Source organism: Acanthochromis polyacanthus, chromosome 10 (assembly GCF_021347895.1).
Source record: "Acanthochromis polyacanthus isolate Apoly-LR-REF ecotype Palm Island chromosome 10, KAUST_Apoly_ChrSc, whole genome shotgun sequence".
NCBI lineage: Eukaryota > Metazoa > Chordata > Actinopteri > Pomacentridae > Acanthochromis > Acanthochromis polyacanthus.
This window is the reverse complement of record NC_067122.1, coordinates 27,031,209-27,055,439: the sequence shown is the minus strand read 5'-3', so window position 1 is coordinate 27,055,439 and position 24,231 is coordinate 27,031,209. Positions and strand designations below refer to the sequence as shown.

General features: G+C 44.4%; 1 protein-coding gene and 1 long non-coding RNA gene across 15 annotated transcripts in view; one reads left to right on the top strand and one right to left on the bottom strand.

The window, feature by feature from the left end:
• The first annotated feature begins 1,736 nt into the window (after nt 1-1,736).
• Nucleotides 1,737-18,807, top strand: LOC127535745 (uncharacterized). 2 transcript variants are annotated; one of them, XR_007944592.1, is made up of 4 exons: nt 1,737-2,966; nt 3,389-3,495; nt 17,157-17,387; nt 18,684-18,807. It is a non-coding gene; the product is annotated as an uncharacterized LOC127535745 (long non-coding RNA). The 2 variants fall into 2 exon arrangements; XR_007944593.1 differs by lacking the exons at nt 1,737-2,966; nt 3,389-3,495 and adding an exon at nt 16,671-16,787.
• tenm2a (teneurin transmembrane protein 2a) overlaps nt 4,919-24,231 on the bottom strand; it is a 216,804-nt gene continuing 197,491 nt past the window's right edge. For all 13 annotated transcript variants that reach the window (XM_051954368.1, XM_051954370.1, XM_051954369.1 and 10 more), the window contains 20 exons: nt 23,030-23,291; nt 22,480-22,747; nt 21,131-21,274; nt 18,673-18,922; nt 18,245-18,265; nt 17,884-18,113; nt 16,610-16,764; nt 16,216-16,317; nt 15,728-15,901; nt 14,815-15,452; nt 14,363-14,538; nt 11,198-11,433; nt 10,803-11,099; nt 10,030-10,587; nt 9,645-9,914; nt 9,075-9,485; nt 8,795-8,905; nt 8,315-8,582; nt 7,801-7,931; nt 4,919-7,371 (listed from right to left, as the gene is read on the bottom strand). In XM_051954368.1, coding sequence (XP_051810328.1) covers nt 6,634-7,371; nt 7,801-7,931; nt 8,315-8,582; nt 8,795-8,905; nt 9,075-9,485; nt 9,645-9,914; nt 10,030-10,587; nt 10,803-11,099; nt 11,198-11,433; nt 14,363-14,538; nt 14,815-15,452; nt 15,728-15,901; nt 16,216-16,317; nt 16,610-16,764; nt 17,884-18,113; nt 18,245-18,265; nt 18,673-18,922; nt 21,131-21,274; nt 22,480-22,747; nt 23,030-23,291 — 5,440 coding nt within the window. In that variant the 3' untranslated portion in view covers nt 4,919-6,633. The remainder of the gene's footprint in view (nt 7,372-7,800; nt 7,932-8,314; nt 8,583-8,794; nt 8,906-9,074; nt 9,486-9,644; nt 9,915-10,029; nt 10,588-10,802; nt 11,100-11,197; nt 11,434-14,362; nt 14,539-14,814; nt 15,453-15,727; nt 15,902-16,215; nt 16,318-16,609; nt 16,765-17,883; nt 18,114-18,244; nt 18,266-18,672; nt 18,923-21,130; nt 21,275-22,479; nt 22,748-23,029; nt 23,292-24,231) is intronic.

Below are 24,231 nucleotides of genomic sequence, written 5' to 3'. Positions count from 1 at the left end.
AACCGGATCAAATTTCATTAACAATCGTTTACATGATGTGCCCCAGTGAGCCAGTGTGCACAATAGACCTTTTTCAGGATGGATATTTTGACTTGTCACAGCAGGAAGAGCACAGGTGGAAATAATAAAATTACTGGTGGATGAGTTCCCTTTTTGTGTCCCATTAAACTATGGCAGTGAACCAGCATGCACACCAGCAGGACCTCCCTAAGTGGAATGCAGCCATCATTAACCAACCCGGTCTCACGGGGATTCGTGAAACTATGACATAAGTTTTTGTTTCGGTTGTATTAAACGTCCAAATATCTGGTGTGGAAAAGGCCCATACTGAACACTAGGGCTGAATCCCAAACCGCCCCCTACACACTCCCCCTCCACTACCGAGTGTCACTCCAAAATAAGTCACACTCGCAGCTGTGGAGGGCACCTATTACTGAAGGGGGAGGGTATAAATACGATCGTCAGGAATGGGATGCCCTGTCGCCTCACCGGAAAACGGAAGACGTCATCGCCATGGTAACATAAAGACGCCTACTGTGCATGGCTGTAGCGCTGTGGCACAGGTTGCAACTAACAAGGATCGCTGCTGCTTCCAGAAGACGAAAGCGTCCCACTTCTTTTTCACTCACATGTTTTCCAATCCTATTATCTGGCATTTCAAATCCAACAAATGAATGAATGAATAAATGAATTCTGTCAGTTGTGTTCAAATTGTAAGGTGTCAGGGGGTGCACAATTAAATCAAACGTCAGCAGAGAAGAAGATTTGTTTCTTTTGATTTATCTTTTTACACCACTCTTTTTGTGATGTTCTGTCAGTGTGAAAAAGGTGTGGGAGAAATAATGGACGCATGTGGAACTTACATCGATATGTTGTTTCCTCCTCCATTTCGACGTTGCACTTCCTGAAAAAGTTGTCCGGAGTGAGCATCGATGCAGACTCGCTATTTAAGGGCTGAATAGTCCACTCCCCCTCTGCACTACACGGTTTGGGACGGCCCTTAATATGGAGGACCCTCCGCGGGAACACGCAAACGGAGGGGTAGTGTGTAGGGATAGTGTGTAGGGGGCGGTTTGGGATTCAGCCTAGAAGTAGCTCAGCTAAATGACTTTTACAGTTTTTTAAAGCAAGCAGTTTCACCTGTGCTTCTCCTGTGTATACACCGATCAGTCACGTTAAAACCAGACAGGTGGAGTCAATAAGATTAATCATCTTGCTAAGATACAATGCTATGCTGGGAAACCTGGGGTCAGGGGCGGATTGAACGTTATGTCATTCGGTCGTTTGACCGAAGGGCCGGTCCACATCTGGGCCTGTGCGCTGGTATTTATTAAATAATTTTGTTTATTCGGTGCCTGTCGCCCGTTGCCCATATAGCTCATCGGGTTAAGCAGGCGACCCATGTACAGGTGCTGGTCTCCGACGCAGCGGCCTGGGTTTGATTCCTGCGACTAGCGACAAATCTAGCGACTTTTTCTGCCGTTTTGGAGACTCTGATAGGAACACTCAGCTCATTCTGCAGTTACTGTCCTCAACAAGCAGCAGGTGCTGCTGTGAGCTTCTCCCCCTCCCAAAGCTCAGGCTGTAAGTCCAGTAACAACGCAGCAGACCCACTGAGGGGAAGGGGAGACCCACATCACTCCGCGGCCAGACGACAGATGAATTGCGCATGCGCAAAGTCACTACAGATCCCATCCAGACCATAGACTGTATATATAATGGACGTAGCATCTGGCTCCAGAATTGAAGCCAACCCGGAAGTGTCAAGAACTTGCAATATCACACCGTCCGCTAGGGTTGGCTCCAAAAAGCTTTTGCTCCATAGACCCCAATTCATTTTTGGAAAAAATCAAATTTGATAGACTGATTTTCTACAGCTCAGGATTTTTTCCCCGTTAGTTTTCATGGTCAAAATGAGAGATCAGGTGGCCGATCTTAAAATAAATCAATACTGAATTTTAAATAAATCGTTAAAGTTGGCGGAGCCAGGGGGCGTGGCTATACTTGATAGACAGCAACAGAAGCCTCTGCGGTAAAACGTGGGCGGGATAAGAGAGTTCTCAGCCAATCCTGCCCCTAGTTACTCTCCGGTCCAGTCTGTTTGATGACGCTTTTTACGTCACTGGCTCCAAAAAATCCAAAACGGCGACCAGGAAGTAGCAAAATCCAGGCTTCATTTTCTCGCCGTTGAAACCAACGGGTGACGTCACGGTTAGTTTACGCCTGATCCAGACTTACGGAGCCATATAAACGAAAATGTTTCTTCACTGTCATGCTAAAATAAACCACAGCATTTAGCCTCTAGTACAAAAACATATTTTGGGTGTTTTATACTCACTTGTTGGTCTCTTCGACAACGTTATTCCTCTCTCCTACAACGTTGATTACAATTACATGCAAACTGGGAAATATGCAAATTAGGCGATGACGTCATTTAGCGACTTCTAGCGACATTTAGGACAGCCAACAGCGAATTTCCTTGCTGAGGAGTTGGCAACAGTGGTACGGAGCCCCCTAGGGGACATCCTTCCTGTTTGTGTTATATCCCTTCCTGTTGTACTTTTTCTCCTCCGCGTTTGTATTTTATTCCTTCGCGTTTGTGTTTTTTCCTTCGCGTTGTACTTTCTCTCCTCCGCGTTTGTGTTTTATCCCTCCGCGTTTATTTTTTAAGGAACACTTTTGTCATTTTTGCCCTCCGCCTTTATTTTTTAAGGAACACTTTTGTCATTTTTGCTGTTGACAAGTTGTTTTCAAAGTCGAACGCCGCATTTAAAAACGAACTCCGCGTTCAAAGTCGAACTCCATCTTGGGCCCGAGCAGTGTCACTCAGTCAGTCTGTTGAGCGTGCAGCAGGGGAGTCAGAGGACGGATTCCTACGGTACTACTTCCTGTCCAAACTTAGTTTGGAGGTTTGCTTTGCCTGGCACACCGGCTGATCATCACCTTGGGACATTACACACCAAACGGTAAATAATTATTTTAGTGAATACCACAGTGCTTCGTCTATTGTTCTGAACTCTGCTTATCTCAAGTCACATTAGCCCTTTCTGTATTTATCGCAGTTGGACTGCTTCGGTTTGCACGCTAGCATGAAGCTAAAAGGAGCGCTCGTTTTTGTCAAAGTTTCTACTGACCAAACCGCGACTGTTTCTCTGAATGTATAAAAAGCGCACCGTCCCACTGAACAAAAACGAGCCCTCCTTTTAGCTTCATGCTAGCGTGCAAACCGAAGCAGTCCAACTGCCTGGCTACGGAGCCAGGCAGTTGGAGATGGATAAGAATGTCAAAAAACGTAAAGGAGGGGCTGAAAAGCTCAGAGAAAAGAGAAGAAAAGCTCTTGAAGTGTCGGCCGGACAGAGTAAAACAATAACAGCAATGTTTGCTGTAGCCGCTGCCGGTCCATCACAGGCAGAGGGGCCACCTGTTGATGAAGAGGCTGAGCCAACAAGCGAGGATGAGGATGCCGATCGATGTGAAGAAAGCGAGGCTGGAGTGGTGAGCATGAAAGAATCCTGCATTTCACTATATCTTCGAGGATGTCTGAATATGTTGCCTTTAGTAGAGAAATATCAAGCTGTTAGCATCGGTAGTGTAAACTCTTAGCCCAAGCCCAAGGTCTATCCAGGGTAGCCTTAGAAGCTAATTGGCTAGTTAGACAAATGTAGCTGTCTCCTGCAATACAGACGCAGCTGGTATTGGGCGCAACAACGAAAACAAATTCATTCGGCCATGGTATAGAATTGCATGAACTTGAAAGAAGTCACACTCAAGCGCACCCTGGCTCGTTACTATTGCCCTGACGACAGGACCTGAACGACACTTAAGACTTTGACTTTTCTTGTCCTCTCATGTGTTTTCGAGTCATTTCCATGTACGCATCCGCTGCCAAAATGTAGCTGTTCAAACTAAGCTGCCAAAATATTCAAATGTGATTTATATTTTTCCATCTGCATATTATTTTTTCCCCCGATGGTCTTAATGTGTGTTTCACAGGTAAAATGTTTGAAAAAGGATTTTTTTTTTAATGGTCTGAATTGTAATCGATTGCACAGGTGGGCTGGTCTGGTCCAAAAAGTCCCAGCCGAATTTGACTCCCAGTCCGGTCCTGCGTACACGGACCTCTGACTTACCTTTTTTGTTTGCAGTTTGTGCTTTGTTTTCAGTTTTATGGTGATAACGTCAATATTCATTAACAAGAAAAGTTGTGCCTTGGGTTTGAGGAATCTAGCTAGTGCTAGCTGGCTGCCTGCCCATGAAATCAGAAAACTCACAGAGAGGCCAGCATACCCACCCTGCAAACATCATAGTCCCAGATACCGCAGGGCATCTTCAAGAGTTCCTGCATCCTACAGAAAACTAGGTAGGTAGTTTTAATGTTGTGGCTGATTGATGTGAATTCCTACCTGGGCTCATCACTCAAAGCAACTCCTTTGTCATAGTAATCATTTGATCAATTATTAGAACAAAATATTGATAATAGTTAGAATAATACTGCTAAAAAAGTGTTTTGTAGTCAGTAAAATAACATCAGAATATACCACGTATCTGCAAGCACTTTATAGTTAGCAGGATGTCAGTTCTTGTGGCACATTATCGTCAGTATCAGTAACTGTGTGAAAATTGGAGCTGTGTATGGTTGTTTACTGATATGTTTTGCTTTGTCTTTCAAACAAAATGGAGCAAAAATGTTCCTTATCAGTGAGAGTTATGCATAATTAACAAAGAAGGGTGAAAAAAAAAATCCCGCCTGTTTTAATTAACAGAGCTTTCCAGCAAAGGTTGCTTTGAAATGCGCGTCGTCGTGGTATGACTAATTTGGATGTATGTTGTTAAATGATAATGGCGCTCTGTAAAAAAATAACATCAGCAGTCTGCAAACACAAAAAAATGAGATGGAAGTGAACTACACGTCGCTCAGTTGAAGTAAACAATTATGTTTTATTGATAAGGTTCTCAGAAGAGTCTCGTTTCAGTGAATGTATAAGAATCATCGTTCGATAATACTGATTTGGTACATTATGACATCCAGCACGAGTCTCTTCACAGTGAGAGGGATCCATTACTGCTACTGCTGTTGGGATCTAGGACAGAAACATCTCTGCTTCCAAACAAAAAAACAGTCAAAAACAACAAACTGGGGATTGATTTTGTAGATATGGAGTATTAGAGTGCCACAAAACTCTAGAGTAGTAAGACCAGCTAAAGATTTTGCACATTACAAGCCACTTCCTCTTAGAAATATAAAACTTGATATTCTGAACAATATTCTACTGTGCTGCATAAAGGTAGGTCTATACACTGTACATCGAAATATATTTCGAAAAAACAGATTTCACAGTTTTAAAGACTTTATTTAAAGTATAAACTGTTTTTTTTTAAAACACTTTATTACATAAATTATTCTTTTTGAGAGTGACTATTATTTGCCCTGGCAGCAAACTGAAAGTAATACAAAAACAAAATGAACATTTATTACATATTTTACAAAAGAAAATAAACTCATCCATTAATGTTCATTTCGAATAGAACTGGTGACTCATTCATGATTGTCATATAGTACTAAGAATAAATAAATAAAAAGAATAAAATAAAATAAATACTAACTTAGCATGTTTTCCGGACTCAGTGAGTGTTGTGTTTGATCGTTCTGTACAGAAGTGCCTTGGTGAAAGTCTCACAATTCTACCGCGACTGAAACGTACAAAACTACGGCATCTACAGTATACGCAACATCCTGAAATTTAGTGTAGTCTGACACATATGTAGTAATATGATTCTTCTCCCCATTTCAAAATAAACAATGCTGTGTGATATCACTGTCCACAAATATAGCCATCACTTTTTTGAGTTTGTTTTTTTTTAAAAAGTTCATTTTCTAGTCCACAACAACTTGGATTTTCAAGGATGCCGTTAGCCTGTGTGTTGCTTGGTTGGATGTGCGCTGCCTTCAGCAGCAGAGGACTGGTCCGTGGTGGACGATGGGAGGCCTGAGACAGGGAGACGACTCATAGTATTGGACGACCTTTAACATTACGTTGTCTGTCGTGGTTTATAATGTCCTCCTTTAATGCGGAGTTGTAATGGCTGCACTCTGGAGTGGCTTTGTCTCCGCTTTGGTCCCTTTGCCTTCAGTATCCATTAGAGACAGACAAGCCGCAGATTGCAGAAGCCGCCACAGTTCAACTAACTCCTTCGACGTGATCAGTCGCTGTCGTGGTCGCTCTCAGTGTGACCCAAAAAATATGGGCGAAAATATCACTATCTTTTTTAAAAAGGGGAATCTTCTTATTCATTAAGCAACAGTTCTCAAAGTTCTTCAGTGCTTTTTCAGTTGTTCAAAGTTTTTTCAACAACAATGAAAACAAAAATGGAAAAAAAAAACGTCTGACTAAACTTGAAATTTTTTGCCTGTGGCAGTAAAATTAACTATGTTTTCGGACAAGTCATTCTTTTCAAAAGTCCCTGCAGCGTTCCGTGAATAACCCCGTTTGTTGGTTAATTCTCCATGGGTTTTTGAGAAAAGTAAGGTTGAGGAGGCGGGGTAGGGAAAAAAAGGAACAGGAACAGAATTTTCAAGAAGTGATAGTGGGAGAGAGGGAAGAGTCTGCCCTTCAAGTGAGATCAGGTGGGCTGTTACCTCCTGCCCATCTCATTCTGTCTGAGAAACTGGATGTTGTTGCTGCTGTCAGCCAGTTCTGGATACTGCTCCACAGGCAGTACGTAGTAGCCATCGTAGCCCTGTACTCTCCCTGTTGTTAGGAGCTGCTGTCTCTCCCCTTCCGTCCAGAGGCGACTGCCTCCCTTCCCATCTCGAGCCCGCTGCTGCTCCTTGGCCCAGCCTCCTGCCAGGGCCCTCTGCCTGGCCAGCTCCAACAGTCTTACCTTCTCTTCGTCCACCACATCCACAGCAAGCCCGTACCGAATGCTCAGTACTAATGATGGAACCGCAAACTCCACAGTCACTCCTCTCCTCGACCGGCCGCTCACCGTCACATTGATGCCGCTCTCCAGTGACTTTCGCCCATTTGTCAGCCCCAGAGCCAACAGGTCGCTGTCAGCGGAGCCTACTTTCACAAAGTAGTGGCAGTCCTTCCCATCCTGCGTGTAATGAGTGCCTTCGAGGTACTGGGCACCGTTGAGCACCAGAGCCACTTTGCGGCTGTCGTCACTGGCCAACGCCGACACGCCCGCCACGACTCGGCCTTCTTTCAGTGCCAGCATCACTCCTCGGCCTATTATGGGGGTGCTGGTGCCAAACCAGTGGCCTGGTTTGTCTTTGCGCCGACGACGCTCCTTGTTGAGCAGGCGACCTTCCAGGGCCATGAAGGCCTGGTTGTGGCGCTCTGCTGCCTGCTGCACGCCAGTGATGAGCTGCATAGGAAAGTGGAAGAAAGCTTTGTCATTTTGCAGAAAGAGATGATAATACATTAACACACAAATTACTGTGGCTAGTGAATATGGCAGGAGAAAGGTGGAGGACGAATGGTATCTGCATTTGTGTTAAATTCTTTTTTTGACAAATAATGGTAGTTTTTTAATTCAGTCTTCATTATGTAATTGATTTAAGACATGATGGAGAATTACCACATGAGATACCATCATAAGCGTGACTGTCACACAAGGACAATATGAGTGTAAAAAAACCCCACTGACACGTGAAGCATGCCACATATTCCAAATTGCTGCCTTTGCAATTGTTTCAAGGTGAAATTTCAATTTTAAACTGATTAAATATTCAGCCCTAGTGTGCATTGGATTTCATTATGAGAACAGGTATATCTTTTGCACAGCAGCCCGTACCTGTCCATTCTCACAGTGCTGGGTGGCCTGCAGCTCATACGGTGGCTCCACAAAATAGAGCGAGTGTCGAGGGAACCCTGGGATTATGTTGCTGAGCTGGAAGCCAAACATTACCAGCCAGCTCTTCACATCTACAACAGCAGACAAGGGGGGGATATTATATCACTAAATGACGAAGTTAAAACACAGTAGTAGCAAGTGAATCATAGATTTGACTATTAAAAAAAAGTTTGTTTGCCTCTATGACTCATCTGGTGTGATGCAAAGCTATCAACCACTGTGGAAATATCTAGTCCACAACTATCAGTTTCTACTCAGTAATAAAGATCATTGACAGTGGCAGGATATAAGGGAAGTTGAGCTTGTTCTTGAGTGAATGAAAATTACCTTTTTTTCTGTCTACCTTTTAATAGAAAATAATCTGATAGTTCTAAATACATATCCAACCATTTTAGATCAAATAAAATGTCTTTGTATTCATAGAAAACTAAAATAATACAGATTAGTCCTTTACCTGTGACATAGTTTTTGACATCCAGCATGTCACTGAGTGGGTTGTTGTTCTTGAACATGTACAGATTAAATGGAGACGGGTCTTTTCCTATCTTGGGCCAGATGCTGTAGTCAGGTGAGGTCCACCGTCCTGCTAGGACGTCATAGTCTCGTTGGGTGAAGTGAACCAGCTTGGTCAAGGGGTCGTACAGCCCGCCGTGGAAACCCACCACCAGTGGGAAGTCTGGGTTGGAGTCGAGGTACACTTCGCCGTAGGCTGTGTACTGCACCTGGATGACACAGAGTTAGTTCGCTTTTGGTGATTCTTTGCTCTTTGTGTTACGGCAGTGTCAGACTTGGAGTCTCGCTGAAGGGTACTTTAGCTCAGCAGAAGCCAGAAGTCTTTATTTATGCACTTTTCTTTTTGTCTTCAGGAGGAATAACAGTTTTTGCAGCAGTACTAAAAGTCAAACAATAAATATTAATTTGCTTTGAGTTTTACCTGTTTGATCATCTGTCCATTGCTGCTGAACACTGCCAGCGGTGTACCAGTGTTGTCAGAAGCTATGTAGTATTCCTCCCCGCTGCTCACCTCCATGGCAAACAGATGACCCTTATCATGAGAGAGTTAGAAATTCATCTTTAGTTTATCTTGAATTTTTTACGATAAAGTTTTTGGTCCATTTATCAGTAAATTTGCTTATTTTCCCAAACAAGATTATTCAAGATTTACTGACATACGGACATCTAAAAATGGCACGTCTCTGTCCTCTTAAACCTACCTGCAGGTCATAGTAAAGTGATGAGATGTCAGAGCTGGAGTGATTGAAGATGTGTGTAACCCTGGTCGGATGGTTCAGGTCAGCATAGAAGAACTGAAGGTGTTGCCCCAGGCTGTTCCTCGTGGACACCCTGCGGCCAAGCCCGTCATAGTGATATACAACGCTCCAGCCTCCGGGCCCTCTGTTGTAGGCCCGCAGGAGTTGACCTTTGGAGTTATAGTCAAAAATGTCTGCACCGCGCTGGCTGAGGAAGCCGTCTTCGTCCAGGCGATACTGGACATCTCCCAGGCGTGTAATGCGGTCTCGGAGGTCGTAGCGGAGAGGCAGGATCCGGGCACTGTTTCCGGGATTCAGCAGGTGGAGGTTGCCGTTTAGGTCGTAGCTGTAGCGCCAGGTAGACCAGTCATTCACCTGGGTAGAACAATGGGATATGTACATGTGTCAATATAACCACTTACTGTGCACTGACAACTAAAAAGGCAGCCACAGATTGCAGCTCGAATTAAGTGCATTGGACGCCTCATCCTGTAAAACATCTAAAATTCCAATCTCTCTACACAGAATATTCACCTTGACGCCGCTGAGCTGTCCGTCTCCATCGTAATCATAGCGGTACTGAGTGGTGTTGGCGTAAGGCCCGATCTTGAGCTCCCTCTTCACCACCCGTCCCATGCTGTCATACTGCACCGTCATCCAGTACATAAGCGAACGGAAGATCTCGTACTGGACCTCCTTGATGCGACCATGAGTGTCGAAATGCTTACTCAGTGTCATAACGGCCGTGGTGATTATCTGATTGATGTCGTAGTAAATGACCCCAAATTTTCCAAAGTGCTCCACCTGAAGGAAGAAGGGGAAAGATTAGGAAAAGGGTGAGTCCTCTACCAGACAAAAAGTGACACATTCACAGTTGTTTTGCGTTATGTTGCGAGAAGAAGAAACAAAAACTCTTCACCTTTCCAGAAATCTCATCGTATCGGTACAGGTCAACAGGAAGTGGTGTCTCACTGATGACGGGCTTCATGCTGGCGATACGGAAGCTGTTGTCATGGTAGGTGTAGTCAAACCTTGCGTTGACCATTCCTTCCTCACTGAAGCGATAGATCTGTTTGTCGATAAGTGGGCCCATTTTGCGATAGCGGATGGTGCAAGAGAAGCCACCACTCTGCAGGTTGACCATCTTCAGCACACCAGCTGTCTCATCGTACCCAAAAGTGACTGCAGTGCTGTCGTAAACGATCTCTGACAGCTTTGCCAGCTTGCCGTATTTGTAGAGGACGCGGCGGCCAGTGCCCAGGTAATGTGTGGCTTGAGGTCTACCATCCTCACTGAAGTCGTGGATGATGGAGGCGTTGCTCTCTGGAGGGTTGTACGTGTTGCGGATATAGCCGACTGACACGTGTGTGAACATGGTGTGGCGAGCGACACTGGGCATTGTGACAGCTGTGACACGACCTGAGGTGTCAAACTCAAAGACGTACTGTCTTTGGCTCTGCAGGAGCAGCACCATGGACTGGAAAGAAAGGAGATGAAATACAGATTAATACAATAGAAATAATAGCACCAGGAGTAAATTGCTCTCACTTGACATATCTGAACCTTCCTAACTATGAAAATTATATATTATTTTACTCAGTTCTACAATTTAAATCACTGTACTTTCTTGCAATTTCTTCCCTTTGTAAGATTTGACCCTTAGATGACTATGTTAAAGATACGTATACTTACTTTGTCAAGGTAGCTGTAGCTCCACACCTTCCCGTCCACAAAAGAACGAGACAGGATGCGGCCCTGGGGGTCGAATTCTGTCCTTTCACTCATGCTCCCCCTCTGCAGCCCAACAAGCTGACCGGTGGTAGAATAGGAAACATTGACTACAGCCAGGCTGCTGCTGGGCAGCCACATAGCTGGCCGACCCTGAGCATCGTACATGATGCGCAGCGTGAACTTGCGGTGGTCATCGTAAATCTTCTCTGTGCGTGTGTTCCGATCAAAATCGATTGAGAGAAGATTGCGGCCATGAGCCTAAAGTACAGACAGATATTTCTCAGCTAAACTTCGATGCCTGAATGTAACGTTTGCAAAATACATGTTAATAATTTAGCTGGCCATCGCTGACTTACCCTTAGCTTCCTCCCGAACACGGTGATCTTGCCCTTGGTCTGCTCCTTGCGCAGACGCCACTCAATGGAGTTGAGGCCGTTGTCCGTGGGTAGGGTGATGTTCCTTCGACCAATTGTTGGACTGACAGAGCCTGCCAGGATGTGGGGCTCCGTGTGGAAACTGATGCCCATTCCATTGGCGTACATCACTCTCAGGGTGCCGTTGTTGCACAGCTGATAGCTGTTTCTCACCTGGTCTGTGAGGGGAAAACGAGTAAACAGAGTGTAAGAGGGAAGGACATCTGAGACTCCTCTAATTTCACTAATTTCAGCCTCCTTGTCTTGTCTCTCCCTCTGCCCTCCTACCCGTAACCCAGAAATCAATGTTGCACAATCACAAAGGACATCTTACTTCCTAAAATGCATCTTGAAGATCGAGGACCTTTAGTGGAGGAGCTATCAGTGTCTTTTCCAGACATGTGACAGAAAAGACAGAGCTGGAAAGTACAATTAATTTCCAAAGCAGGTCTAACAAATTTGTCTGGAATATATGCATATCACTTAATCATAATATATGTCACTCTTTTTTTGTCTAGCACTCCTTTGTGGGCAAAAACATTTTTATCCTTCAATGCATGTGTGTTGAAAAAAACAAACATATGGCATCCATACATTCTCGTCACATTCTGTCATGTTGTGGATTGTATTATAAGTACATTTGTACTGTTTGAACACTGTTTGACTCATCTGACAGAAATCATAAAATACAGTGGAAGGTGATGGCAAAAAATTGGACAGGTGTTACAACTGCTTTAAAACAACAGCTCACAGGTGAGGGCGTCTCATTTTGTTAAATGCCCTATCGACTCCTCTCTCCTTATGTATTTTCTCCACCTTCACTACTCACATCTCTAGTGAGAGGGATTAAAATAAGAGGAGAGGAGTTGAGAAAAGGAATAAACTGGAAAATGAGATGGGAGGCTAGTCTTTGTGTTCAAATTCTGCCAAAGTCGGAAGAAATGCCAGAAACAAACTCCACACATGGAAGTAACCCAAGGTATTTGATTGGTTTCTCTGACAAAATTCTGCATGTTAGGGACAAAATGCTGAAAAAGAAGGGGAAAAATAGGCTGGGTCAAGAGATTGGTTTGATATGGAGGATATGGACATTGGGTGAGAAGATTCATCCTGTATATTGCCCCCTAATAGCTGCCATAACCTCCAGATCTGGGAGAAAGGCTCTGTGCTTTCCATTTTTATGACCTTCTAGCTGAGGTCAACCAAGATCATCCCTTTTGAAAAATTAAATGGAGCCACATGTGAAAGATAAAAAGATTGTGGACTAATTTCAGTTCCCTCAGAAATGGTGCGGTAATCTTACCATCACATTTTTCAGAAGCCTTGCTGCATTTTTCACCAAGGTTGAGGAAAAATTACACAAGCTTTTGACTTTTTGTAGTCACCTGATGCTTCTGTGACACGACAAACTCACAGATGGAGGGCTGTGCTGACAGACCCAGATGTTTACTCTAGCATTTACCACATAGAATCCGAGCTTAAACCCGAACCAGTCAATCACACATGATCTGATAGCACAGCCACTTCACGTCTACCAACATCTAATCAAAAAGGGAAATTCCGTCGAAACGGCTCATGTCAGCAAGAAGCAGATCATGTCCATGAAATGCTTACAGACCTGATTTCTCTCTAAAAAAATATTCTGAATGAAAACCGTCAAGCCAAACAGACATCTCCCTACAATCTCTTTATCGCTACAATTTAATGACTCTCACAAGAATGGAAACAGATAAGCCCACGCCTAATGCTGGCTCAATTATTCCTCTGATGTCTGAAAACAGATGTCCAGACGTCCTGATCACAACGAAGTGATTTAAAGAGATAAAACTGTTTTTAGCTCATCGGGAAGATGCAGAGTTGGAAGCTCTTTTTTTTTTTCTTTTACAATTTCATTTACAAAAAGGTGTGAGGATCAGTTGGGTTTTCCTTTTGAAGTCCTGCCATAAATGACAGTAATCCATAAGGCCAATTTGTAATAAAGCTCTAGGCACATTTTAACAATGCCTCAAACAGACAAGTGAAGCTTTTTCCATTGACTTGGCTGCAACAGCCTTTAGATAAATCTTCTGTGCTCTCTCTGTCTGAACAACCTCGTAATAAAACCGAAGCGAGGTAGAGGGAAAGAGAGAGAGAGAGAGGGTGAAATGAGAGCTCGAGGGCCAAGGAGAATTCACTGTGCAGGAGTTAATGAAGAGAGCGAGAAAGAGCGGAAAGAGAGGGAGATGGTTAAGTGAGTATGTCAGCAGAGAGCTGTGCTGAAACCCACACAGTGCAGAGGAAACCTTAAATGACTTACAGCTTTGTGAACAACTCTCCCTCTACCGCAACACAGGTGGATCACTGAATATATCTACAACCTATTCTCAGGCCTTCAGACTGCTACAGCCTGAGCTGCATTCATACTTCTGTCACGCCGGCTGCACTGGTCAAGGAAAGGGAGACAATTATTCTTCGTCTTTTTCCTCCTCTCTAAACAGACCAAATAAGCTCAGGGATCATGGGAACTTGAGAGCTGTGTTTGTATGTCAGTGTGAGAGTGTGAGTGTGTGTGTGAGGAGAAAGCTTGAGGGATGAGGAGGATTCACTCTACATCAGTTAATGAATTTTGCTGTGATGATACTCAAAAGCAGGATGATCCCAGCTGGGATTAACAGCTATATATTGGTAATTTTACTCCATGAGAGGGGGTGGGACAAGGCTGGATGGGGGGGGGTGAAGAAAGAAAATAATCTCCTGGAGCAGACACATAACTGAGTTAAAATTACAACGCTTTCAATTAGACTCAGCATTCACATCACAGAGGGTGGCTGTGTTTTTGAATACTAAGATGAAGTAGCTCTCAAGTCTGCGCAAATCTCGTTAAAGCACAGTAGCATAAAAGCAGATCTTTTTTTTAAAGGATTACATAAAAATCGACCCCAAAATAATCAATAAACAGCATTTATATTGAATTTTGCTTCATGCATTTTTATGACGATGACTCCAGCGCAGCATTCGTCCACCTTTGCGCCTCCACACTCTGCAATTTTTACAAGTATTTAAAAATTCATGACCGGATCATTTTCCACTGCATCCCCCCCACCCTCTCCGTGCTGAGTGTGTCTCTACCTTGCACCACAGTGTACGACGCTTCCACAGAGGACAGGTTGGTGATGACCGTGACATCGTCGTCCCTGCTCGAGCTCTCAATGTCGATGTTGATGGAGCGCTCAATCTCGCGGTGCAGACTTGTCACCATGCCCGTGGGGTATGTCACATTGGTCAGACGACCCTCGCTGTCATACCTGAGGGGACGGAAGGGGAGAGATTGCAATGAAGAATTGCGAGGAAGGGACGTGTTCCTGCTTGTTCTGCATATTTGTTGCAACACGTGCGCACAACTGAGACGTGCGCTCACAAAAATACTGCTACAACCTACAGGTCAAGCTATGGGGATTGGCTGCCATTACAGAAGCTAACACTGGGGGGCAGCAGTACACTGTGGGAGAACATGATGAAAACAGATCCAGCACTCTGTGTTTTAGAAGGATAGAAGAGGGAGCCCTGTATCACACACTTACTGGTAAAATGTGGTCCATCCAGTTTCATCAGCTTTGGTGGCAAGGAGGCCTGTGTTGCCGCTGTAGCCCATCAGAGCCACCTCCTGACCCAAGGCGGACACACTACGCAGCCCACCATTGGGGTCCAATCCGAGGGTCACCACTTGATTTTCAGGCAGCAGCACCAATCTGAGCAGGCCGGCTCCTCCTCCCTGGCCCAGGCCGTCCCTCCTCACCTTGACAGTATTGTTGCAGTTGTCCACCAGCATGGCCAGCTCACCATCAGGACCATAGGTGAAGTTAAAAAGAGGCTCTCCAGTCACTAGGCTGATTGTCTGGATGTGAAGACCCTCCCCGTTGAAGATATACAGCTCCTGCTCTCTTGGCGATGCAACTTCATACTGTGCAGATCCACTGTACCCCACGCTGGAGAGGGCAGGACCGGGCCGGTTTGCCCGGACGGCTCTGATGCGGATGTTGTTGAGATCTGCGATGAACAGCGTCCCATCGGGGGACACAGCCAGGGATGTGGGAGAGTTCAAACCGGCGTCGGGCGCGTAGCCATCGTCACCGTAAAAGCAGTTGCAGTTGACGTCGTTCTTGCAGTCGCAGTCAGAAGCAGCACCAGCCAGGAGGGAGATTTCTCCGTTTGTGCTCACCTAGAAAAGTGCACAGAACAGAGCAGATTAATAATGAGACTGGAAAAATAAAAACAAGTCACCACTAAATAAAAGAAAATGTATTACTCAAAGCGATATTCATTTTGTGTTAACAAAATTTAATGTAGTCGGGAGATCTGAAAGAACATCTTAAAAACACCCACACAGCCATGCCAGCTGTGCTGTCAGGTTTGGTGGCCAAAAATAACTTTATACCAACAAATTCACTCCAAAACAACCAGACAGCCAATGTTCAGTATCTGTCCATCTCATACCTGTCGAACTCGGTTTATCTTTTTCTCATCGGTCTCAGCGATGTAGAGGATGCCGGTGTGGGACAGGGCGATGGCGGTGGCGCTCTCCAGGGCTGCATGAATGGCCAGCTTACTGAGGCTGTAGTCGATTCCCGGCACTTGGCAGTGCATAGGTCGACCTGCTATGATGCTCACCTGTAGGAAACAACACGTGTTAAATGTTACAACCACACAATGGTGGTAAAATGCAGCTATGTGGTTTGCTATTGAAACACTGCAGATAACATTTTTCACATTGTAGTTAGACTCCAGAAAAGTAGAGAATTCTTGTAACTAATTAATCAGTAATTTTGAGTTCACAGCAAAACTTAGGAAACCGTGTAAGACTTTGAACTTTTATGGTTAAATTGGCTTGAGAAAGCCTAATTGGGACAAAATCTTGTCAAAGCCCCATAGTGAGTGTCCGCCCTAAAGGGTTTGCAGTGGTCATCAAGCCTTGTGGTACAGACCTGGTGGTTCTCAGTGATGCGTAAGATGACATTGTTTTCCAGAACGTAGAGAGAGTTGTCCATGGGGTTCACTGCTAAGTCTGTGGGCCACTCAAGACGCACCTGTAATCAGAAACAGAACTTGAGACAATATCTGTGCTGAGGGAGATGTTCTGAAAGGATGCCAAGGTTCAGACAAGTCTCTTCTTCATTTTTTAAGTGACTGCAGCACTGCTCACTTCCTTTTGATCCATTAATTTATCCATTGACTCTTTAATCCCTCCCTAAATCAGTCTGTGCCTGACCTCCTGGCTGGCTCGTGTCCACGCAGTCATCATAGCTCAGCACTAAGGAGGGCTCTTAAATCATCATCTATCACACCATCACCTTTTGTCTCTTTTTCATTCCCTCCTACCTGGCTGACATCCATGCTGGTGTCACAGCTCAGCGGCCTTACGGCGGTCAGATCGTTGGCCCCCAGCAGAGTGGAGATGATCCCATTCTGGTCCACCTTGCGGATCATGGTGGCGTCCACGAAGTACATCAGGCCGTTTTTATCCACTGCGATACCTGTCAGCGCCGAGATGAACACCGTGAGTGACGACTCATAACTTGAGCACTGCAGGCAACTCATAGACATTTTAAGTCAATTAAACTTCACTCTTTCCGCTGCTGAAAACGGATAGCAGCCCTGGCAGCTGAATTGCTCGATGCTTCAACAAATGAGAGGGAACACAGTGATGAAACGGGCATTGAACTGTTGAGAAGTGTTAGTTTTGGGATGAGTCATCGGGATGCGGAGCTGAGCTCATGCTCCTCTTCTGAGGGCAATTGTAGACTGCAAGCATATTGTTTAGAATGGCAAGTGATTTGCAGCACTCTTCTTCCTTTTCCTGCATTTTTAGTAATCCCCACTTTTCTGCTTTTCATTTGTTTATACCTCTCTCTGTATTATCGTTTAGCAATGGGGCGGTGTCAGCCTTGTCGGCCCAACAGGCAGCAGGCATTCAGAGAGGTGTGACTGTTCAAGGCAACTGTGCCCCAAAATAACTTCTAGATGCACCGAGACACAAAACAACAGATGGAGGATACAGCGAAGGGCACAGGATAAACGAGAGAGGGATGAAGAAGAAAGAGAGGAAACAGGCAGAGAGAGGGCGAGCTGATTTGCCGGCTGACTTTCTCTGTGACAGGTAAGAAAGAATCAGAGGCTCATTGTCTTCGTCTGTCTTTCCTCATCTTCTCTCGCCAACCACACACACACTCACGCATAGTGTATATATACTAACATCTGCAGACCTACACGTACACACACTTGCGTCACTGACAAGAAATGTGACAGTGTGACATCTTTGACAGTTTGGTGTCACAGTGTTCTAAGATCCAATGATCCACAAAAATAATTCCATTATAAGTTGAACATTAACCCGGTTTATAACCTCCTTCTGTGTCTGCCCTGCTTTATTTGAGTCACAAAATGGGCATATTATGAAAGATCTTCCCATCAGTGAAAATTTAAGGGACAATCAATTCAATTTGAACTGCAGATCACAATCGGAGTCGATATCTGCCGAACAAAACGCCTTTCTAAGAGGGAATTTCACGATAATTCTCATTATTTTAATTCGCTTTTTGAATTCTAGAAAATTAGATTTAAATTAAATTAAGATAACTGCAGTTGCTCCTCACCTTTGGGGCTCATGAGTGTAGCTTCGGTAGCTTTTCCACCGTCGCCACAGCGTTCGTCAAAAGGCAGGCACTGCTCCCCTGTCCCGGCCACCACCTCGGCATTGTCCGACAGCAGACGGCCACCCGTTAATGAGCGAACACGGTAAATTCGTCGGGAGTTGGTGTCTGAGATGAACAATGCTCCAGATACCGGATCCACTGCCAGGAAGTACTTATGGGTGGGGTTATTACTAAGGTGACAGAAAAAAAAGACTCCATTAGTATGCCAGTGAAGGACTCTATTTTATATTTCCTCTAAGAATGGTATTTGTGTTTCCTGTAGGTGCACTAGATGTTTAATTCATCATCATAAGGACCCTACCTGTGTCTGAAGTCTTTGTTCCTTCAAGGGAGATAAAAGCACAACAAAACAAATGTTAATTCACACAGTCTGTGGAGAGCAACCTACAGAGAGCAACACGAAGCTAACTGTGGTGTTAACAGCAAAATTTAAACATGTGTAAAAACACCCTGGAGAGATGAAACCGTACAGCTTATAATTCCATCTCAGTCTTGCCATCCCCAGTGTCTCACCTCACTTCTTTCATCCAACCTGTTATATGTGCTGAAAATATCTAGTCTTTATCCCTCTTGCTCTTCTGTTGACTGACTTCACTAACCAGCCCTTATTCTGTCACTGTTTTTCCTGCAACATCAAGAAACCCTCTAAATCCCAAACTGCTTTTCTAATGATTATTCTTTCACTTTGTTTTTCTTGCGTTTTTTTGATAATTGATTTTGGGTTTTTACCTCAATTCCAGGATGCCAGTAGTGTTCATAGATGGATAAACCCGGCGCACGAAGTTGAGGTCCCCGACATACAGGCTCCCGTCGATGCCCATTGCCAAGGCAACCGGTGCCAGCAGCTTGTTGCCATCCGCAAGGCCGTTGCAGCTGGGGCACGAGATGCTGCGCCTGCGGCCATTTCCCATGATGCTGGTGATTACTGGGGGCTGCTTGGTCACAAAGATGTTCTCACCGCTGCCTTTGTGAAGGATGCCTGGATGTGAAGGAAGATATAGAAGACAAACAGAAACAGATGCTGATTAGGGGTAAATTTCAGAGCAGAGTTAGTAGCATTCTAAAGTTGTAATGGAAGCTTATGCAACTAATTTCTAGCCACACTGGTAGAATAACTCCTTGAACAACCCAATGATGAGGAATTCAAGCACCTTAACTCTTTGCTAGTGCCACATACACCTGCTAAACATCAGTGTGTTAGTGTGAGTTCACGACGGCTCCAAATGGTATAAAGACAAGTAATTGGCCAGACTGTGGTGCTTGGAAACAACATATCACCATTGAAAAAGTGAATTCGGTCCCACAGCGGATTGCTTCCTTCCTGTTTGTGACATTTATGTCACACTACTAAAAGTCAAGAAAGCCATGAACTTGTGTAAATCCTATGGGGACATTTGACTCCAAATACAAACAACTTTGAAAATGTGCAACAAACAGCCAGAACAGCAAGCAACCAGACGGTGTCACGTAGAGATTAACTTGCTCTTTGTGTAAGAACTGCTGAGACTTTTGGATTTTTTCACCTCTGAAGACTCAACTTTTCTCCTTGAAAATAAATCTAAGTAGAGCTTGATCCCCTTCATCTTTCATTGTGTTTTAGCTTTCTTTTTTTGTCTTTATTCAGACTTCTCCTTTTTGTTATTGTGTTTATGCCTTGTGAGTTATTATTTATAATTGTACATCATGATGCTTCAACTTTGGCTGTTTTTAATGTGGTTTTTAAAGAAAGTTGACTTGACTTCCTGGTAGATTACTTAGCTATAAAATCCATGCTTGCAGAGATGAAAAGGAGACTGCAGCACACTGCTTAGTTCTCTGCAAACAGGCATTCGTCAGGGTCAAGGTGGATGAAGACATGAAGCAAATAGATATATTCAATCTAAACTAGGTGTAAAACTGTCATTGGATAACTGACCACAGAAGATATCAGCCCTATTGGATGATAAATCCAAGGCTGTGAGTTTCCTAAGTCAGTATCCAAGTGCAACGACATACCAGAAACATAGGGCCAAAGACCTCTCTTAAAGTTACAGAGATAAAAGTGTAAAAAGTACCTGAGTAAACATCTGTCAAAGGTGACACCCCAGAGGACACATTAACAATCAAGTAATGCATTTATGTCAGAGGACTGACATCATGTCAGACACAAAACAAACCTCTCTTAAAGTCACAAGGATAAAAGCATGAAAGTACAGGCATGAATATCTGTCAAGTATGACAGCTTAGAGGAAATATGACAAATTCAGCTCTTCATTTATGCCGAAGGGCTCCACTGTGTTTAAAGGTGTGGATCCAACATGCCTCAGTTTATGGTGTCTATACCTTTAGGAGAAGGTAGGATATTTTTTTATGTACCCCAGTGATGACTTAAATGTTGGGCAAAAGTACAGAAAACATGGATAATGCATTTTGCTGGAAAATGGGTAGAGAATTGTACTTTTGCAATCCATGCTTGTTTCTGTGTACATCTTGGGGCAAGCATGTCTTGTATAACTGATTTTGCTGTGGACTAAGGCAAAGGAAATGTTTGCACATCTATTTGATGTGGCAGGTGTGTAAAAGAGGGACGAGCATATCTATAAGTTTCAAACAGACTCCTACACACTGTCTAACTCTCAAAAATACATTTATTAGTGCAATGTTTGGTGCTAGACCTTCATCAAGCCATTTGTCTGATGAAGGTCTAGCATTGAAACACTTTAGCAGCACAAAAACGCTGTGAACAATGGGACAGTCTCTCAAGAAAATCTGCAGATAGACGTTCTTAAGTAGATGATGGCCGCTATGCTACTATAGATGAGGCAAAGAAGAATGAGATTTCTTGAAAAAGGAGCCTCTGCCCTCCACAACTCGACCCCCTGCGTCACTGCTTGAAGTGGCTGCAGCTGACTGGTTGGAGTGCAATTTTAGTAGATGAGGAAGTCGTGCCAGGTGAGACAACACAAGCTCTTCCTGTGAAAATCATCACTGTCAGGTAAAAAGAGGCGCCTAGCAGCTCCACGTGAACCGCAGGAAACACGGTGTGGTCTGAAACCTCCCCAAGAAAATGGCACGTTTAGTGAGATATACAGTATTGTAAACTCGCTACACGTGGGGAGCTGGATAAATATAGACTGGGAGGAACAACGGAGAAGAACCGCTAAAGTCAGGCATTCATTTGTGTGCAAATATGAAGGTGTGTACGTACTACTGCGTGTGTTGAGAATGTGGTGCTTGTTGAGTGACCAGCCGCCCAGATTGGTGGGATCCAATTCGTATCCTTGCAGGATGGCGGTCCTCTTCTCCCAGAGGATGAGGCTGGCACATGACTCGTACTCATAGCCCACGGACACTACATGTAGGAAAAGGGAAGAGAAAGGTATGATGTATAAATTAAACAAAGAATCACGTAAGAAGCAACACAGTAAGAAAGGCTATGCAAAACTTCATCAGATCATAATCTCCCAAGTTCATTTAGGTTGTGAAACGTGTGATACACAGAGAAGCTAGTTAGCACCTTTACCAAAACCTGCACTTGCACCTAACTAACACCCTCGCATGCTGCTAAATCAATTAAAAAACTTTGTTAATTGGAAAAATTGCCCAGTAGGCCTTTAAAACATGGAGGCCACTGTGAAAACTCTGCTGGTGGAAAAACTATGGCCTAATTATTCACGTCCTGACTGAGTCTCTTTTCACTTGAATAAATGCACTATACATTTAAGAGAAATGAGCTGAGATCAGGTTGATGCATTAAGATGTAGATACATGCTCTACGGTATGTGTGAATCCATATGTGCACAGTTGTGTTCCTACTTGTTAAATGGAAAAGTGTCTCAACACATCAATTCCCACTTGAGTTGCAGTGAGAGTGCTGCTGCCAGCACATTTTCAGCTCCAGTACAAATAGTAATGTAGTATACTTGCATCCGAATCTGCGGTTAGCAAAACACAACCTAATCATCCGACATGTATATCCTGTATATTCCTTGGGAAATGCAAAAATGCAGCTACCCTGGGGAACCTTTGGGATCTTTGAGTGAATGTAATTTCCCAAACAGTACGCCCCTCGTGATTTAAGTCCACACTGAAGCCCCAGATGTCCACTGCATCTGTGGCCTGACAGCAGTGTTTGGCTGACAGCATCTGTGAGCGACTGTGACAGCAGAATGTAATAGCACTGAGGCTCCCCTGGACTCCTGCTTGCTGCTCCAGTAGTTAACTGCTAGCTCACCCTGATGGCTAATAACCCTTCACCACAGTTACGGCTGGCTGAGTGAACTGAACGCAGCTTCAATGAAAAATAGACGTATGAAAAAAAGAAAAGAAAAAAAAAAGAAAGGGCACTTTACTGTGGCCATACTGCGAAGTGGATCCAAGCTGGGTTTCTGGTGTATTATCTCTCCTTCAGCCTCCCTAATTAGCCTCTCTCCCTCTGTCATAGCCAGCGCTGCCTTGGTGCTAAAGTGTCTAATGTATTCAGTGAGTGCAAGGCTGGAAAAAAAAAGCTCAGTGCCCCCCAGCATAACTTTTCCACTATCCATCCCTCTCACTTACCAACAGCTTCAGAAAGACCGAAGACTCTCTGCCCGTACGCATCTGTCTTATCCCAGATGTACGTGTAGGCCAGGTTGGGTGAGGCATGGAACCACTTCTGGAAGAGGTGGCCCTCCACTGCTACCATGAGGTGAACCTTCAGCAGGCCCATGGACACCACCGCTGGGGTCATGGTCACCTTGAGCAGGGAGCGGTAACCCTGGGTCCTGGAACTTAGGTAGCACAGCTTTAAACTTGTGCCAGGCACCTCGATCTGCTCATGCAGCACCTGGAAGACAAAGAGAGGATGACAGGAGAAAGGGATTAGGGGGATTAGAGAGAGAGGGAGTAATGGGGGTCACGCTTCCACTGATGGCTGAAGGACAAGAAATGGGAAAAAAACAATGGAAGAAATAAAGCAATAGGAAAGAGGGGAACAAATGGGGGGAAGCTATGGAAGCGGAAGGAGAAAGAGAGAGCTACGAAAAGATAGGCATATAGGAGGAGTGGGAAGCGAGCGAGGGAACCAGAAGGAAGATTAGCCGGCTGCCAGAGGTCAGTGGTACTGCACCTGTGTCTCCGGTATGATGGGTTTCTCCCCTGGCTTGGAGCTGAAGAAGGAGGAGAGAGGGGATGCAATCACAAGAGGGTCAGGCCTGACGAAGCCGCTCAGGTCACAGCCTGGGATCGTGTTCTCCTCTGTCTTAAGCACCAGAGTGTCCATAGCATAAAACTGGCTCCAGGGCAGCCACACGGTGCGCTCCTGGCTCAGGAAGGGGGCACGCTCGAACCGCAGAGTCAGTGATGCACCACCATTAGCTATCAGGTCAAACCTGGAGAGGTTTGCGAGAAGAGGATGGGAATGAGGTACAAATGAGGAGTGCGGTGGTGGATGGATAGTTATTTGGACAGTGTCAGATTTTCTTCTTCCTCTTCCTCTAATATAATACACACTCCACTGCTTAAGGAATAATACAACAACAATAAATCACCTGAAATAAATACTTTAACATTATTTATTACGGCACAAAAAACTGAGACAACATATAACACACCTACATGTCTAGAGGGCCAGTCTAGACTTCAGTTTGGTCTGAAATATGAATATTACAAGGTTAGAACACTGCACTGAGAGTAGAAGTGATTTTATTAGATGTCATCCTTGAACCTTCTGTCACCAAATTATGGTTAACAGCTGTAGGTTAATGCAGACAAAAAGGTCACATACACAATTGTCATGTCTAATGGGAAAATGGGCAGAGCTTTGTTAAGTGTCTGGAACAGTTGAAGCCTAGAGGAGCCAAGAAAATAGCACTCAGGGAGACAAAACAAGGCCAGAGCATGGTTGTTCAAGTCTGTGAAACTGGTAGCTGCGTCTGAAAATACAAGGTCAATTAAATGTTACAAGAAGTTCCGATATTTCTGGAAGGAAAAGCTGCAAAGAAACCACTGATAAGAGGAGAGCATTGCTTTAAAAATACCAGACAGGAGACACCAAAACTGCATGTTTAATGAGCGGAGGTCAGTCTGGAGAACCAGTGCATCAAATTTGGAAATAACATGTTGGAGATGTCAGACAGCTAAATTCAATATAAGTCGTAGTGGGGAAATTGGACAGAACAGTCAAATCAAAGCAGCCCCTCGAACTCCCCAGAAACTGGAAGTCCTGCAGAGGAAATTGAAAGACATGTGAGATGAGTCAACGGAATGTGTTTTGAGAGAAGCTGTTAAAGATTAAAAAAAAAATGTTATTAAAGGAATCCGAGACTTTTT